Source organism: Pteronotus mesoamericanus, unplaced genomic scaffold, assembly GCF_021234165.1.
Source record: "Pteronotus mesoamericanus isolate MK-2021 breed Mesoamerican mustached bat unplaced genomic scaffold, CSHL_Meso_final scaffold_507, whole genome shotgun sequence".
In the NCBI taxonomy this organism is placed as follows: Eukaryota; Metazoa; Chordata; class Mammalia; order Chiroptera; family Mormoopidae; genus Pteronotus; species Pteronotus mesoamericanus.
This window is the reverse complement of record NW_026555319.1, coordinates 16,687,977-16,704,577: the sequence shown is the minus strand read 5'-3', so window position 1 is coordinate 16,704,577 and position 16,601 is coordinate 16,687,977. Positions and strand designations below refer to the sequence as shown.

The 16,601-nt window shown below is 59.3% G+C and overlaps 1 protein-coding gene across 4 annotated transcripts in view; it reads right to left on the bottom strand.

The window, feature by feature from the left end:
* The window catches only part of OSBP2 (oxysterol binding protein 2), a 131,555-nt gene that overhangs the window by 22,239 nt on the left and 92,715 nt on the right, over positions 1-16,601 (bottom strand). For all 4 annotated transcript variants that reach the window (XM_054594037.1, XM_054594038.1, XM_054594040.1 and 1 more), the window contains exon 3: positions 9,428-9,684. In XM_054594037.1, coding sequence (XP_054450012.1) covers positions 9,428-9,684 — 257 coding nt within the window. The remainder of the gene's footprint in view (positions 1-9,427; positions 9,685-16,601) is intronic.

Sequence of the window (16,601 nt, the reverse complement as noted above, 5' to 3'; positions counted from 1 at the left end):
GGAGATCCCTGGGGGGGTTGGGGGGCGGCTGGACCCTTTGCTGTCTGGGTTGCTGGGGCTCAGGGTGCCCATCGCCATCTCCCCCACCACGTTGATCCGCACAGGGCCAGCATTCCCGTGGGCCCGCCCCCACTGGCCTGTGATCTGAAAGGTGAAGAATTTGAGGAAGTTGTGTGGAGTCATGGTTTCCCTGAGCCCCTCTGCATGGCCAGAAACTCACACAGAGGACACATGGGGGTTTACAGAGTCTCCCCTTCCCCTCCCACTGAGGCACCACAGGCTGGCCTCAGTAGGCACCTCCTGGGGGCAGGGCCGGGCAGTGTGCTGAGATTCAGGGCCAGGCCGCCTGGCTCAGGGGCTGCCACACTAGAAGGGGCACGGCCATCTCAGGCCTCCAAGAACAAGAGTGGGGCCCTTAAAGCTGTGATGGGCGCCCTGGGCTTGGATGGGGGGCGTCTCTCTGGGTCAGGACCAGCCAAGCCACCACGTGTGCACCTATTGCCCTCCTGGGCCCCGGAGGCTGAACAGGTCCTAGGGCCGGGTCGGGCCAGGCTGGGCTGGGCATCTGCCTGTGCCCTCTCCCCACGCGGCACAGGCCGCCCGGTACACACAGGGCCCAGCCAGCCAGCCCTTCCCAACACCAAAAGGACGGTCGCAGCTTCTCCTTGATGGGACTCACTCATAGCATCGGGGAGGCAGCTCTTTGATTGAAACTTTAAAATAGCCCTTTCCACATTCAAAATAGCTTAGTCCTCGCACACAGGAGCGGCACCATCTGGCCACCAGTTTGCCAACTGATTTTAGACAATTTTGGAATCTATTTTTATTCATCTCCCCAGGACTCAAATGAGCAAGTTGTCAGCAGCAGAACAGTGGTCAGCCGGACAGGAACCTGCCCATGGGCCCCGGAAGAGGGAGGGGGGGCAGCTCTGGGGCTCTCACCCCTGCTCCGCTTGGGTGACTGCGAGGAGTCCCATGTGATTTCCAAATCGGGCTCAAAGAAGCCTCAGAATGTTTCTAGCAGTAAACAGCTCCTTTGGATCTGGGTCTTTAAATCTGCAATGCCCCACATCTGAGGCCTCGGCTCTGAATTGCTGCCTCTGCATCAGCAAACCTGCTGCACTTGCCCTCAACCTGACCCCCTGTCCTCTGATGCCCCTGCTGCACTTTGCTCCACAACTTCCTTCAACCGGAGTTGGCCGCAACTCCCTCCCAGTCTGGGCCCAGTGCTGGGCTTCCCCGAGTCCCTGCTGTCGGGATCTGCACCCTGTCCTACCCAGCCGGCTCCCCTGTAGGCGCCAGAATGCAACCCTCGTGGGCCTGCCTTGGTAAACTGAGGGACCTAGAGTGCAGCGTCCGTTCCCCTGGGCCCTGAGAGGTGAGCCTGGTGCAGCGTCCCTGCCGCCCCCACTAGGCACCGCAACTGCCTCTGGTCTGTGGGGCTTGCCCACCAACTGGCTCCGCTCACTGGTTGGCCACACAAAATCTGTTCCTGGGGAAGGGCCTGTATCCTGCCAGAATCCATGGGACCAACCAGTGGGCCCATGGCCTACATGTGGGGGCCAGGCAGGTCAGACAGCAAGCAGCCGCCCCCCCCCGCCCCAGTCTTCCAGGGGCTCAGGCCCACACCGGGCAGCCCCTCCTGGTGGCTCTGTTCTCTCACCCCCTGAGCAACTCCACCAGCCCTTCCTTCAACACACAGCAGCTGCCACCGCTTCTCCAGCTCCTCCCCTAGGCCAAGCCACCACTCACCCTTAGGTGACAACAGGGGCCCCCTAAAGGGCCTCCAGCTACCGGCCCCTGCCTCACAAGAGCCCATTTTCCAAGCAGCAGCTGGCTCTTGCTGAAATGCAGGTTGGGCCATTTTCCTTGGCTGCATGAGCCCCTCACTCAGAGTGGAGGGCGAAGTGCTCTCCACGACCACACGTAAGGCCTCAGGTGGCCGGTCCCCATCCCCCGAGGCGCACCCCCGCCACAGTCACTGCAGCCTGCCGGGTTCGGGCTCTTCTCCCTGCCTCCCTCCAGGCCCCCATCCCTCCCCTCCCCGCCAGCCAGTCTGTGTCGGTGACCCCTTGCGCCACCCCACCAGCCTGCTGTTTCCTCCGTCTTGTTGCCTCCGACATGTCCCATCATCTCCGTGGTTATAGCACCTGGGCTTTGCTCACTGGCTGCCCAGGGCCTAGAGTAGGGCCTGGCCGGACCATGGAGCCATCATGGAGGGCCTCCCATGCCTCAGTGTCCACTGGCAGCTGCGTGCTGCCCTGTCGCAAAGTGCTCAGGTGGGGGTGAGCTGGGCTGACCTGAACTCACGGCTCCTAAGGGCCACAGGGTCACGTGGTCGGAGGGGCTGAGTCCCGGGTCCTGCACGGGTCACCAACTCTGAGGAGCCTCTCCCGGCTCAGCTGTGGCGCCGCGCCAGGGGCAGTGTGCCTTGCTCAGCCCCGCCCCTGGGGCCTGGGGGAGCAGCTGTGGGGAAGCAGGCCCAGCGAGGGGCCCCTGCTGCAGGGGGAGACGACCACCGCCACCTGCCGCACAGCTCTCAGCGCCTCCTAACTGGACTGTGGCCGCCTCACCCCCAGCCAGGGCCGAGAGGAGATGTGGGTGGGTGGCTTAAGGAGGTCCCAAGGGCCGGGGGCAGGGAAGTGGAAGTGAAAGCACAGAGGCAGCACTTCTCTGGCCAGGCTCGGCTGCCTGAGCCTGCAGACAGAACCTGCTTCCACAGGCCAGGAGGGGGCTGGCGGTGGGGGGGGGGGGGGGAGTCCGCCCCCAGAGTGACCATGCAGTACTGGGGGCTCTTCTGCCCAGGGCAGCGGCCATGCGGCTAGAACTCAAGGGCCACCCGTGGGGAGCCAGGAGAGGCCCAGTGTGCTGGGCCTGGTGACAAGTGACATGACCTTTCTGCACGTACCCCGTGGCCTGGAGACACCCACCATATCTCCTCTTGGCCCTGACCCAGGGAGGGGTGGCCACGGTCCCAATCAGAAGGTCTGGTGATAGGTGACAGCCCTTTTGCACACACCTCGTGGCCAATACTGGGATGGCTCAGAGGCTGACAGTTGTGACACCAAGGGCTCATGCAGCTGGGCCTGCGACCCTTGGGCAAAATGATTGCTCTGGGCCTCAGGGCGGCACCTGAATAATACACGTGATGATGACAAGGAAGCTGTAATGGCACCAACGTCACGTGGCTGTTGTGAGGCACAAGCAAAGTCGGGGGAAGAAAATGGGGCAGGTTGCTGTTGTCACATCACCACCATCCCCAAGGCCTGTCCTTCAAACCAGGGCACTCTGCTTCAGCACAAAGACAACGTTACAGGGAAAAGCATAAAACTTGAATTCACTTTTTTCACTTTATAAAAACTAATACCGAAAGCATGAGATAGTAACATATACCAATTCAATCATTCTTCACCTTAAACCACGTTACTAATCCAACGCTACTCCACCAGGCGCATCCTGGTCCACAGGCTTCCGTCCCCACACCCAGGCGGCGGAGCACCTGCGCACGGGGCACACAATGGTTCAGGCTCAGTCTAAGAACCAAAGTCATTTCTAGTCTGTGAGCTTCCTCCGAAATGACAGGCTGATTCACAGTTACCCAAACAGTAATCCGACCAGGGAACTGCTGGGCTGCCTTTGATCAGACTCACAAAATCACCCAGTAGGGGATTTCGCCAGACACTAAGCGATTCATTCATTTGCTCCTGCATTCTTTCAGCGCCCGCTTGCACGCTCTGTCACTCGTTCGCTGAGGCTCCCGTATGCTGGGCACAGTGCCAGGCATGGAAGCTCCAGGTTCCTGGATTGCACGGGAGACTGTGTTCTGCTCCTGCAGGAGGCAGGCGGGACCCGCCATGATGCTGCAGTAAAAAGGCCTATGAGACGCCAGGCCCACGGACAGTGTGGTGGTCAGCAGTGGAGGGGGTGGGACATGGGACGAGGGTGGCAGGGGAAGGTTGCCTAACCCCCCACCCCAGCCCAAGGGAGGGATGAGCTTATTTCTGTCCTACAAGGCAGCAGGTTATACAAGGTTCTGGAATCGGGAACACGGGGGCTCATATCTTTGCAGCTGCCCCAGTTTCCCCACTGTAAACCTGCTGAGTGGGGGGAGGGGGTGGGGTGAGATCAGCGTGCAGAGGTCTGCTACACAGTGTGACTATGGGATGTTAATTCTTCTTCCTGTCCTGGTTCCTCACTGGCCAGGGGCCCCCCTAAGCCCCTCCCAGCCCCTTCCTCAGGAGCTGGGACCTGAGGCAGAAGGGACGCCACCTGGGAGGGAAGATGGCTCACAGGGCCGACCCAGCTGGGTGAATGGTGAAAAAAGAGCCCTGGGGGACAGCTGTGGGGGGCGGGTGTGGGTGTGTGTGTGGGGGGGGCACGGGTGGGCTTCCCAGGAAAAGCAACCTCCATCTGAGGTATGGCAGGCGGGCAGGGGCTGAAAGGCTGGCCTCTGCAGACCTGGGGGGCTGTGCAGGCTGGCAGGAACACCAGGACGCTGGCCAGTGGGGAACGCATGGGAGGTGAGGCTGGGGAGGGGCTGCTGGGTGCACAGGGGGGCACTCAGGAGTTGTGTGAACCCCGGGCTCCATTGCTCCCTGGCTGCTGAGAAGGGAAGGTGCGTCTGCTATCCTTTCCAAGGCAGCAGGGAGGTGGGGCTGCCACCCACACGGTCAGGGAAGTTTGCCCACAGCCAGGCCCTACCCACAGGGCTGCCACAACTGGAGAACCATCCACAGAGGTGCAGGGAAGGTAGGTGGGCTTTAGAGATGAAGTAGCGTGGGCCCCTGTCCATCGCGCCTCTGACAGGGATCTGAGTGAGGAGCTCAGCCCTGCTTTGCACACAGTGACGGCCCAGAAGCGGCCGCTGTAAATGTTTTCCTCCCCTGCCTGGGAGAAACCCTCTTTACCCTTCCAGGCCCAGCTCTGTGACCGCGGCTTCTGCCTTGTGCAGGCCCGACCCTGGCTGACGGGACATGCAGCTGGCATCCCAGGGTCACGCTGTTGCTCGGCCGTGGTCAGCTTGGCCGGAGTCCACCTCCCAGCCCCTCTAGAAACTGGGCCTTCAAAGGTGGGAGTGTGAGCTGCTGCCCCTGCGTAGCTACTCAAGAAGGGCACACTGCTGGACCCGTGTGTGACGGAGCATCACTGTGAGAGTCCCCTGGACTGTGAGCTCCAGGGACAGGGATGCGTCCCTGTCTGGCGCAGGCCACGGCAGCTGCTCAGCTCAGGGTTCAGTTCGCATCAGGCAGGACCTCCCTAACTGCATGAGCCACGTGGCCATGGCTATGCTATGCGATGAGAGGGGAGGGTTTCCCTGCGTTCACCCTGGTGCTGCTGACCGGCTCGGATGCTGCCCCCGAGGGCTTGTCCCAGGCCCACAGAGCACCCTGCTCCGAGTCTTGCCAACTGAAGTCACAGAGGAGGGGAGGTAGCTGCGGCTCAGTATGACGTTCCCATGATTTAATTTCATAAAACACTCTTCCTATTTCTCGGTGACCAGGCCGGATCGCTTCTCTGTGAGGCAGGGTGATCAGGGTGGCAGCAGGTGGTGATAAGAGGCTCTGTAGCCCAGGGCTGCGTGGAGAGCCTGTGCTTTCTCACTGACCTTGTTCAGGGGAGGAAACGAAGCTGCAATGGCTCTGTCAGTGGTAATGTAGCAGGCAAACACGCAATGCGGGTTACTTGGAATGCTTTTCTTGAGATATGAGACCCGCTATAAAATATCACATACTGGGCCGCTGCTGGGGACACAGGTTAAGACCTGAACCTGACCTCAGGGGGCACAAAGCCTGGTGAGAGGGCAGAGGTCAAAATAACAGGCTAAATGCCATAGGGTGAGCTCAGCACGGCACAGCAGTGCCCCTGGGTTCTAGGGCTTTCTAGCCAGGAGGACTGGCTTCCTGACAGGGAGCTCGGAAAGCCGCTGGGCCATGGTGACGTTCACGTGGGGTTTCTGAAGACAAAAAGGGAACTGACAGTTATCTGCAAGGTGACGAAAGGGTGTCCGCGAAGGCACAGCATGGGCAATGGACAAAGGCCTGGAGGGGTGAAACACCGTGTCACCGTTCAACATTCCTGATCCAGAAATATCCTGGGTGCACCTTGCTCCCTCAAACACCTACAGAGGGTGCCGTCCTCTACACCAGGTGGGATCAGCACAGTGGGAGCTGTGGCCACGTAACGGGCCTTGTCACGAACCCTGCTCTTCTGGGAGCTAGTGACCTAAAGGCTTATGATATAGACAGCTGTTCCTAAATTTGATGGAGGTAAAAAAAAACTGTCCTCCTACTTTTCTCCTGAAAGCTGAACAGCGCCAGATTCTTGGCCATCTTGGGGCAAAGTGAAGATGAAGCAGCCAGTCTCTCCCCATGTGGGAAGGTGCTGCTTGCCCAGGGCTCTTTGAAGGGTGCGTGTCCCTACAGGCTCTGGCGGGCTGGCAGCCTCTCCTTTTCTGTTCTGCTTGCATGACCGAGGCTCAGCCAGAGCCCATGATTTGGAGAACTCACAGTCATTCACCATTCTTGGGAGGGGGCCCCACAGCATCTGGTGGGGATAGATATGCCCCAAACTCAGGCATGGGGGCTGCTGGAAGGTTCCCTATGGGTGGGGGTGGGGAGGGGGCTCCCATGGGTCAGGCAGGGGCAGGGGGATGGGGTGGTAGAGTTGCTGTGGATCCAACAGAGGAGAAAACAGCTCTCTCCTCTTACAGAGAGATCTGGAGGGACGCGGGGTGGGTGATGCTGACTGGTGCCTCCTGGGGACACTGTGGTTCCCACCCGTCCTCCACCCCAGCTTCCCAGAAAGGGCGCTGGTGGGGCTGCTGCCCGAAGGTAAAAGGCATACCGGGGACTCAGGTCCCTGAGATTAGGGGTTCGCCTCAGTTGGATGCGAGGCTACCCCCTGTGTGTGCTGACCTCAAAGCAGGAGGCGCCTCCACAGCCTTACCCTCACCAACTCGGAGAGTGTGGGGCCGTCACTCCCACCGTGGGCCACGCAGACCTGGGCTTGCAGCCGCACTCGGTTGCTTACTGACTGGGCGACTGGGCAGCTCAGGTGATTTCTGAGCCTCAGTTTCCACTCTGGTGCTATCTCTAATGATACTAATGAGGCTGTAGGGAGGGCCAAGTGGTCCTGGGTGTGACTGGGCTCCCACTGGGCCTGGGGTCGGGGAGTGGGAGCCATACTGTTGCCTTAGTTACAGGTCCCTGGTCCAGCCCCCTCCTTTTATTGGGTGGAGGTCAAGGCCTGGCCAGGGGTGGGGAAGCTCTGCCTAGGTGGCCCTCTGCACACAGCGGGCTTTGGCCACTTGGTGCCTCACAGCTGTGCAAACCACCTTCCCAGAACTGGCCTATTGTGGCTCCTTCCAGGTGAGGAGCAGCTGTCAGGAAGGGTGCGCAGGAGAAAGGCAGGCCTGTGCACTCGCCGGGGCTACCAGCATGGCCTGCCAGCGCCAGCTCCCGGCTTCTGCGCGCCCCTCCCCGGTGGAGGAGGACGGGGTGAGACCCTGACGGCAGGCGCACGCTAGCAGGTGGCAGAGCCCAGCCCAGAGCGCAGCTCTCCTGTCACCCCTGTCCGACCCTCCTGGTGCCAGAACTGAACGCAGGTGTCATCACCAGACCGAGGGGCCGTGCTTCCCATGGAACAATCCACTATGCACTTAGATGGTGAGCTGTTTTTATGGCTTCACAAGCACAGATGAGCCTATGAGACCTGATAAGACACTGTGCTAGAGACGCCCGCTGAAAAGCTCATAATCTGGGGAAAACCAAAACTGCTTACTCAAGACAAAGTGGCTTCCTTCTCAGCGGGTGGGGAGGAAGGACCAGGGAAGCTGTGGGCAGTGGTGGCTCCTGGGGTGGATGGAGAAACACGAATGCATCGTTATGTCATTAAGTGCTTAATATATGTGCAGGGGATGCAGGGACCTGGGTCCCTAGAGTCGAGGGACTGTAGGGAGGCCCGTGGGCCGAAGGGGTGGCCATAGGAAAATGTGAACGCAGACTGACGACAGGGCCCACGCCAAGGGCAGCCCCACGGAGCTGTGGCCCAGCAGCCCCTCGGCAGGCGGGCACCGACCACACCGAGCACCCCGGGCCCAGGTCCTTACACCTGCTGAGCTGGAGGACCTGGGGGCTGCGTTTCCCGAGTCTGGGAAGAAAGTGTATCTCCTCAGCCTCAGGCCCCACGGTGGGGATTCCTGAGGCTTCCTCCTGTCTCCCAAGCCTGTCTGTGGCAGGAGCAGAGTGGGTGGCAGATGTGGGGGTGGTCCACTGGCCCCCTATCATGCTGCCCACAGGCCCCGTGAAGCGGGGTTGGCGCAAGTCGTGGACGCCCGGGGTTTCACCTGGGGATCTTGGCCTGGGGTGGGCTCCAGCCTCCACCTTCCCCCACCTTTGGGTTTCCTGGTGCTGGGCAGAGAGCCTGGTCCCATCTCCCAACCCTGCTCCAGTCTCGCCCCCTTGCTGTGGAGGCGGGGTCCCTCACCTGAGGCTCATCTGGGCACCGGTACTGCCCCTGGTCTCTGGCCAGCCGGACGGCCTGCCTGAACGATGTTCTCTGGACCTGGGCTGCTGCCTGTGGGTGGCCTCCATTTCTCCACACCTCCCCATCCTGATCCCCTTGCTTCCAGAGTGGCCCCCTGGCCAGGATGGCCCCTGGCTGTCCTTGAGAGGAAGCTGTTGCAGTCCGGCCTGTATCTGGAGGGTGGAGGCCCGAAGAAGCACACATGTCTCTGGGGAGTGCTTACCAGGTAGAAAGAAGAAGGGCCCGGAAGCGCGGTTAAGCACTATATTCTCTGTCACCATGGAGAGACCCTCCTGGCTCCCTGTCACAGCAGTGTGGCTTCCAGAACCCCGGGTCCCAGGCAACTCCTGTGACTTGCCTCTCAGTTCTCAGACAGCAGCTACTCGTTTGGCTGCTGTCAGCTTGGCCTGCCCCACAGCAGCCTCAGCTCTAAAGGTCTCTGGCTAATGGGACCCCCAATGCCATCCCTACCACACGCGTATGTCCCCTGTGGTCGCAATCCTGCTCCATCTGCCTTATAACTCCGAACAAACAATAGCAGCTGTTGTAGGCCAGCGTGGCAGCCAGTGTCCTTCCTGGGTGGGCGTGGCCAGCTGCTCAGCGGGGAGCCCTGGCCTTCCTCAGCCAGGCCTAGCCACCTGCAGCCTCAGCCAGATTCCACACCCAGCTCCGGTTTCCACCAGACAATGAAAAAGAATGTCCTTGCCCAGCGACGCCTGCATGGATATGACATAGAGGACAGAGAGCACAGGAGGGAGGCAGCTTTGGGAAACGACCTGAAGCCACCCGAAACGAAGCCCTGGTCCGTAAAGCACCCCAGCTGCCCACTCAGGTGCCGAGGATAGGGAGGCACTTTCCTTTTGGGCTGCCTTGTGCCAGGATGGCAGTGCGGGCGGGCACTTACGTTGATCATAGCATTTGACGTGATGCGGAAGAGGGTGGCCCGCTCATTCACAGCCTTCAGCTTCTCGCTGCTCTCGTAGGGGATCCTGAGGCTGTCCAGCTCGTTCAGGGAGCGCTGGAGCGCAGCGCCGTGCTTGGCGATGAGGTCATTGCACGTGCTGAGGTCATCTAACTTCAGGGAGAGGTTCTTGATGGTGTTGTGGAGTTCACTCTTGTCCGTTGGGGTGGCAGTCTCCTCGTCGTCGTCCCCAGAGTCATCTGTGGAGAGAAACAGAGTTGCTGTGTTTATCACTGACGGCGTGAGAGGCCTGCCCGGCCTGGGCTCACTCAGAAAGGAGGGTGCCCTATGCGGTGCCTGTTCCTGCCCCCTGGCAAGGTGAGGTGGCCACCAGCCTTCCCTGGGTGGGCACAGGCCCCTCCTGAGTCAGTGGGAGGGGACTTAAATGGGGACCAGCTTGAATGACAGGCTTTGGAGGGGGTAGGCCTACAGGCACCTGCCTGCATGCAGGCACCAGCTCCACTAAGATGGGATGTGCATGCAAGGACACGCTGTGCTGCATGGAGAGGTGAAGACGCTGTGTGGGAGCAGCTCTCACCCTAGGACCAGAGACCCCGGGTGAGGCCAGCTCCTCTCCCCATGTCCAGGCCTACCCCTTGCCTGACCTGCGCTTTCCCAGCAGGTTCCTGCAGCTCTCCCTGCTCCGTGCACCCCCTCCTCAGCCTCACCGAACTGCCCGTTCCCTGCAAATACGTGCGCACTCGTACCTGAGGCCTTTCCCACTGTGTCCCACTGCCTGGAACTGCCTCACCTCACCTCACCTCAACTGAACTTGTTATTAAGCAGTGCACTTTCGTAAGTGGATCTTGAGGTCTGATCCAGCTGCCAGGGACACCTCCTCCAGCTGCTCAGAGGTCTCTACCCAACCAATGCCACTGTGTCTTCAAAGCCCGCCTGGAGACCCTCAGGCCAAAGTCTCAGCTCCCTGTCCCTGATTCTGCCCCACCTGGTCCTGCTGCAGGTCATCAAACCCATCTGCCCTGCAGGACCAAGGCCATTCTTATGTACCAAATGTCTTCTGTTTATAGACACTGGCTGTGGCCTCTGAAGGGCCTTGTCAAGGTAGAGACTACTATTCCCAGGGGACAGATGAGGTAACTGAGGCTCAAAGAAGTGAAGCCATGCCCCAGGCCACCTGGCCAGTCTGCGGCTTCCAGAGCCACTTTCTTCCCACAAGCCGTTCACTCTCCTCCCCCTCCCACCCCCCCTCACTTCTCGCATAGCTGCCCAGGTGCCCTTGGTGCACCGCTTCCCGGGAGCCTGGGGTGCCTTAGATCCTGGCCCACTGCCAGCCAAGGGGCGTGGGGGCCTCTTGGGGGTTCAGGGAGCAGCTGCTCTGGGCCCTGCTCCTGCTTTAATGCCGAGCATGCAACCACCAAGAGCTTAACGCAGGCCTAGGGTGCCAGAGCCTGTAGCTGCTGAGGGGTTCTGAAACACCCTGTCTCAGAAATAGTCAGCAAGAAACTTTTTTCTTTAGATCAAGGAACTCTATAACCCAAGACACAATTTTTTTGTTACAAGTGCATTTTGTGAGAGAACAGATTTTTTCCCACAGTGGGCAGGATGTGTGGGGGTGGCCCCCGGCTGAGTCACGGCTCTGAGCTTGCCCTGAGCTGGTGGCAGTGCCAGGCCAGCCACTGGTGTGGGGCCCAACTGAGGGGGCTGGGAGGGGGGGAGCACCCAATGCACACCCTGTCCCTGCAGCCCTAAGGAGCCTTGGGTCAGCATCCAGGCGGGGGTGGGGAGGGGGGCAGGGGTCTCCCTCCAGGCCAGCCCAGCTACAGCCCCCACATGACCGGTGTCTGAAGACCACATGCGCCAGGCCAGGCTGTGGGCCACGGGCTTTATTAATGTGAACACTGAGCCTAATGGTGGTTAGCAGACCTTGGCTCTTCTCCCTGTTCTGCAGGCAGGAACGTGCAGGTTCCTAGAAACAAGCCACCGGTTTAGGGTCCAGCCACTAAGGAGGGAGAGTTGGATCTGAATCCAGGCTGGTCAGCACGGAAGCCTTTCCTCCCTCTGGATCGCCTTAGAAAGGCTCCAACACTAAATGTGTACCTTGCCTTTCTGGGTGCCCTGCGCTGGGTGAGGGCACTGCTTCTGTTACCATGTCGATAACCCAGTGACGTAGGTCTGGGGGCAGAAAGGTGCACTGAGCTTGCCCAGGGCCATGCAGTGAGGGAATCCTGGGGCATCCATATCTGTCTGGCTTCAGAGTTTGGACTCTCAGTTACAATGCAAACTTCCTATCACCTTTCCAGGTTCCGTATGTCTAATAACCAGAATGGGCAGCCACCGATGACCAGTCAGAATGGCAGCCGCCGTACACGGGCAGGGCCATGCGGGGCTCGCTGGCGCGGGGCATGCTGGAGGGCCCCTGTGCTCTAAGCAAGAGCCAATGAGCTGTAACTCGGAGCATCCTCCTGCCTGGTGGGTGAGGGGGGACGAACCACATTTCTACTTAACTTGTTGTTAAGCAATATACTTTAGTAATAAGCACCTCTCAGGGTCTAAGTTTAAGTCAAGCTGCTAGGGACATGGGGATGTGCTGTCTGCCCCCAAGTCACTGGCTATGTCACTGGGATTTGGGATAGGAAGACACCTAGGTCGGCAATTACAGACCAGCGCAGTCTGTTCTCTGGGGACGGGCAGCTTGAGTCTCTCCCAGGTGGGCAGTGACATCAGGAGAATGAGGGAGGGTGGGACAGAGTGAGTGGGTGAGTGAATGAGTGAATGATCTTGGGTGCATCACAGGAGCCCTGCCCAGGCCCATCAGTTCCCAGAGGCACGCGTGGAGGTGGCAGGTCACGCACAGGATGGTGGGATCTGGAAACGGATGTGAGAAGTAGGGGTGAAGCACAGAGGAGCTAGTTGGACAGTAGAGATGGTGAAGGGCCTTCGGCAAAGCCAAGGAACCTGGGCCTTCATCCCTTGGTAAAAGGGAGTATGTGGGCCTGTGAGCAGAGGCCCATGAGACAGACAGACAGACTGGAGGCAAGTGGCATGATGGGCAGATGGCAGGGACAGACAGGCCAGAGGTCTGGCAGGCCTGGGGCCAGGGTGACCACAGAAAACCAGAGGCTGAAGAGAACAGGATCCTTAAACCCAGCCCAGGCATGTTGATGGCATCACCCAGCAGCTCCAAGGCCATGAATGACCAGGTTCTTTGCCTTTCCCAGCTTGTAGAGGCTTCCTACACCCCTTGGCTTATGGTCCCTTCCTCCATCCCGAAAGCCAGCAGAGTAGCATCTTACAGTTTCTCTCTCTGACTCTGACCTGCCCGCCTCCCTCTTATAAGGACACTTGTGATTATATCAGGCCCAACCCAATCATCCAGGATAGTCTCCCCATCCCAAGATCTTTAATCACATCTTCGAGGTCCCTTTACCATCTAAGATAACATATTCAGAGGTTGTGGGAATAAGGACATAGACATCATTGGGGGCCATTATTGAGACCTGAACACCAGGCAGTGCTCTCACTCTATCATTGATCATTACATTTGGTTTACTGGCCGAGGAGGTGGTCCCCAGATGCTCCCTAGTTAATCACTGAGACTCCTACCTGGATGCAGAGACCTCACAAGTCCCTCTGTCCTCCCCTCAAAGCTGAGCACATATGCCTCCTGACTGGTCAGGGAGGGGGTGGTTCTGGGTCAGGCAGTCCTGCATTGACCCCATGTGGCTTTGGTTAAGTGCTCTCGTCCAAACACTGGGGATATTAATACCTCTCTGGAAAAGGGCATTAAGCAGCCAGTGCACGACTGGTGCAGAGCGAGGACTTACTGGCATCAGCCCACATCGCCTTCATCAGCACAGCTCACTCTTGGACATAACCAGTCTTGAATTTACTTCGAATCATAGAAACTTGGAACAAGTGGCAGGCCCCGTGCGTTTGCTGTGGCCCCGGCCCCCGCCCCCGTGAACCCTATACTAGCCACCTCTGGCTGAAGGACCCACTGGGCACCTGCGCCAGGGCTGGGATCCTTTTCACGGGGGGGCTCCTGGGGAGGAGTGGGTTGCCATGGAAGCAACCAGCTCAGCAGAGCCAGGTAAGCTATTTTTAGAAGTGGAGATTTTTTTACACCTTCGGAGGAAAATGGATCAAATTTCTGGATGGGAAGTCTTGTCAGGCGGCAGCTCTTTGAAATCCAGAAACCAAAAGGCTGCGCAGACTGGTTTTGGGTGGGGGCAGGGTGGTGACGTGGTGGTGGGAGCCCGAGGCCCTATGGCCACCCCGTTTTGCACTGTCTCTTGCTTGTTTCTCTAGAGAACATGGCTTTGCCCTCACATGCCCACAACCTCCTTGGGCTCAAGACACAGGATGAATAGGGGGGTCCCTTCCTCTCACACACCATGGCTGGAGATGACTGAGAACAGGTCTGGCTGATGGGGGGCCTCAGGGCACACAAGGCCAAGGTCATGGGCAAGCCCAGTGCTCAGCCCTCCCTCTGCACCCACACCCAGTACAGGGCTGGACAAGCTTTGCGGGGAGGGGGTGCTGAGATGGGTCTTGATAGAGGGCTAGGACTGCAGGGGAAGGAAACAGGTCTATGGGGGTGGGGGCAGCCCCAGTGGTGTCCTGAGCAGGGAGGGACATCTAGATGGCTCATCTATGTCTAGGTGCCAAGAAGATGGAGACTCCGTGGCCCAGGCCCAACAAGGCCTGGCCCAGTGTCTGCCAGCGTCTCATCACCTTTCTCCTCCTGGTCCTTCAGCCCACCCAGTGACACGGGTGGGTCCCGTGGGGCCCCAGCGCTCTCCCCGTTCTGCGCCTTCCCCGGATTTCTTTCCTCCTCTCCTCTGCCCGGCAGACGGCCGCTCCCCGAAGGCCCCATGCCGCTCACGTCAACTGAGCTGAGCGGCTGCCCGGGGCCCTCAGGCTCCCTCTCTTGGGCTCCCGAGAGCTGGGTCTCTTGATCAGTCTCCAGCCAATTGGAGTAACGTCCAAACTTGTAAAAAGAACCCAGTGGCTTCTTAGAGGACAAGGGTCATAGACTGCTCATCTCTGCAGGTCCAGCAGCAAGTTGGTCACCAGGCCACAGGGCCCTGGGTTGACGAGACAAAGAGAGAAGACTTGCCCTGCTTTCTGGGAGTAGCAGGAGGAGGCAGGCACTCTAGGGGACCCCAACAGCCATCTGCAGGGTGGCGGTCCAAGGTGGATGGAGGCCTGAAGACAGCCACAGGATGTCACCAGGCGACTCGGGGTAGGGATGGGAATAAGGGATACACGCTGTCTCAGTGTCTGTGTGTCCTTGCTCACCCAGGCTGGCCCTATTGGCCCTGTCCTGGCCTCCCTGCCACTCCACAGGAGAGAGGGCATAGGGAGGGGAGGGTGGTGAAGGATCCCCACACACAAGGGTCCTGAGACCCGACCGTCCGGCCGTGGCTTAGGTGCACTATGTCACCGGCAGGACTAACCGTGACCCGGCCGTGCTCCATTGGGTCAGCAGCACCGCAAACAGGGAAGGCACTGCCCCCTTCCCTCTCTGCGTAAGTCCTGCGCCCTAGAAGCTTACCAGCCGCTAGTCTCAGTCCCTGAGTGGCCGCACTCCTGGGGCTCCCAGACCACCGTCCATGGGGGCGGGGCCTTCATCCCATCCTGAGCACTGAGGACACTGAGTGCATCCTTTTTTTTTTCCCCCTCCCAGTCTGGCTGTACAGAGTCACCCCACCGCAGGGCCTCTGAGGAGACAGAAGCACAGCAGGTGTTGGTTTCAAGTGAGAACAATGGGAGCACTGCACTCTTGGCAAAAAACAGCCATTTCCAATCTGCAATTCTAGCACCTCAAACATTCAATTATAGCAGGTTTGGTGATTTCTATTTAGATTTCAGGAGGTTTGTTAAACGGCCCCAATTTGATCACAGAATGCAATCAGCTGAATGCTGAGGAGAGGCAGAAAAAGGTTTCGAGGCAAGTCTATGGGATGTCAAATAACTTCAGTGGGTCTGAGAGTGAGCGGTCAGGCTGCTCGGGGACATCCTGTGCGCCTATATGTCGTGGTGTTCCCACGTGCGACATGGCATGCAAGAATCATACCCAGAAGAGGGAAGGGTGGCCTGAGTTGAGGATGGTGTCTAAGACCCCAAGGCTCCTAGGTGGCAGAGCTGGGATTGGTTACATGGTCTGTACAGAGAGCCTGGTGGCACTTGCCACCCATGGCCCTGGACATCAAGAGATCACAGCATCTTTCCCACACCCAGCCCCGAGAGGAAGCCTGTGCCTGCCAGAACCCTCCAGCCTGGCCTGGTGTGTGGGGGAAGCCCTGCCTGGGAGGTGGCACTGGTCCTCTGGTCCCCTGCCCAAGAGGAGGACTCTTCCTCACTCAGGCAATGGCAAGGAGGAGGCTGGGAGTTCTCCCAGGAGCCCAAGAGAACAGAGAGCCCAAGACTATTGACAAGGGAGGGGCTCAGACAGGAGCCCCCAGGGGTGGGGGTGTTAGAGAAATGTCTTGAGGCAGGGGTGGGGCCTCCTCCAAGAGGCCTGTGGGTGGAGGTGGTTGCCTTACGGACGCACACTGCAGGAGGGGGATGTGGTTTGGTGGCGGTGGCATAGGAAGAGGGTACCACTCCAGGGCAAGGCAGAGCAGGAGTGCCTGGCCGGAGCACTGAGTACAGGCACCCCTAGGGTGCACTGCCTGGGGCAGGTCGGAGGCCTTGGTGCTGGGACAGGAAGCACAGGGACCAGGTCAGATGCAACAGGAAGCCACTGAGGGCCCTCGGGTCCCCTGAGACCCTGCCAACCCTTCCTGACTGGGGAACCCAGAAGGAAAGCAGGTCTGCCTTCCCCAGAGTAGGTCCCATGGGATGCCAGCCCTCCAGGGGCTTCTGCAAAAAACAGGAACCAGCGATGAACAACTTTTGAAAGCAGGGTGATGCATCCCCCCGACCCCCTGCCCGAGGAGGCTGGTGATTTAAAGCTGAGAAGTTGGGGCGTGAGGACACTGGAAGGCACCGCCCTTAGCCCAACTGGAAGGCATGTCAGCATCTAATCTGGTGGAAAATCAGATAATAATAAATAATACATTGTGAAACCTTGGCAGGCAGATGGAAAACACAAGCCAGAATACCAGTGTCCTCTTGATCTTCATGGCCCCCTGTGGCCCAGCTTCCCTCC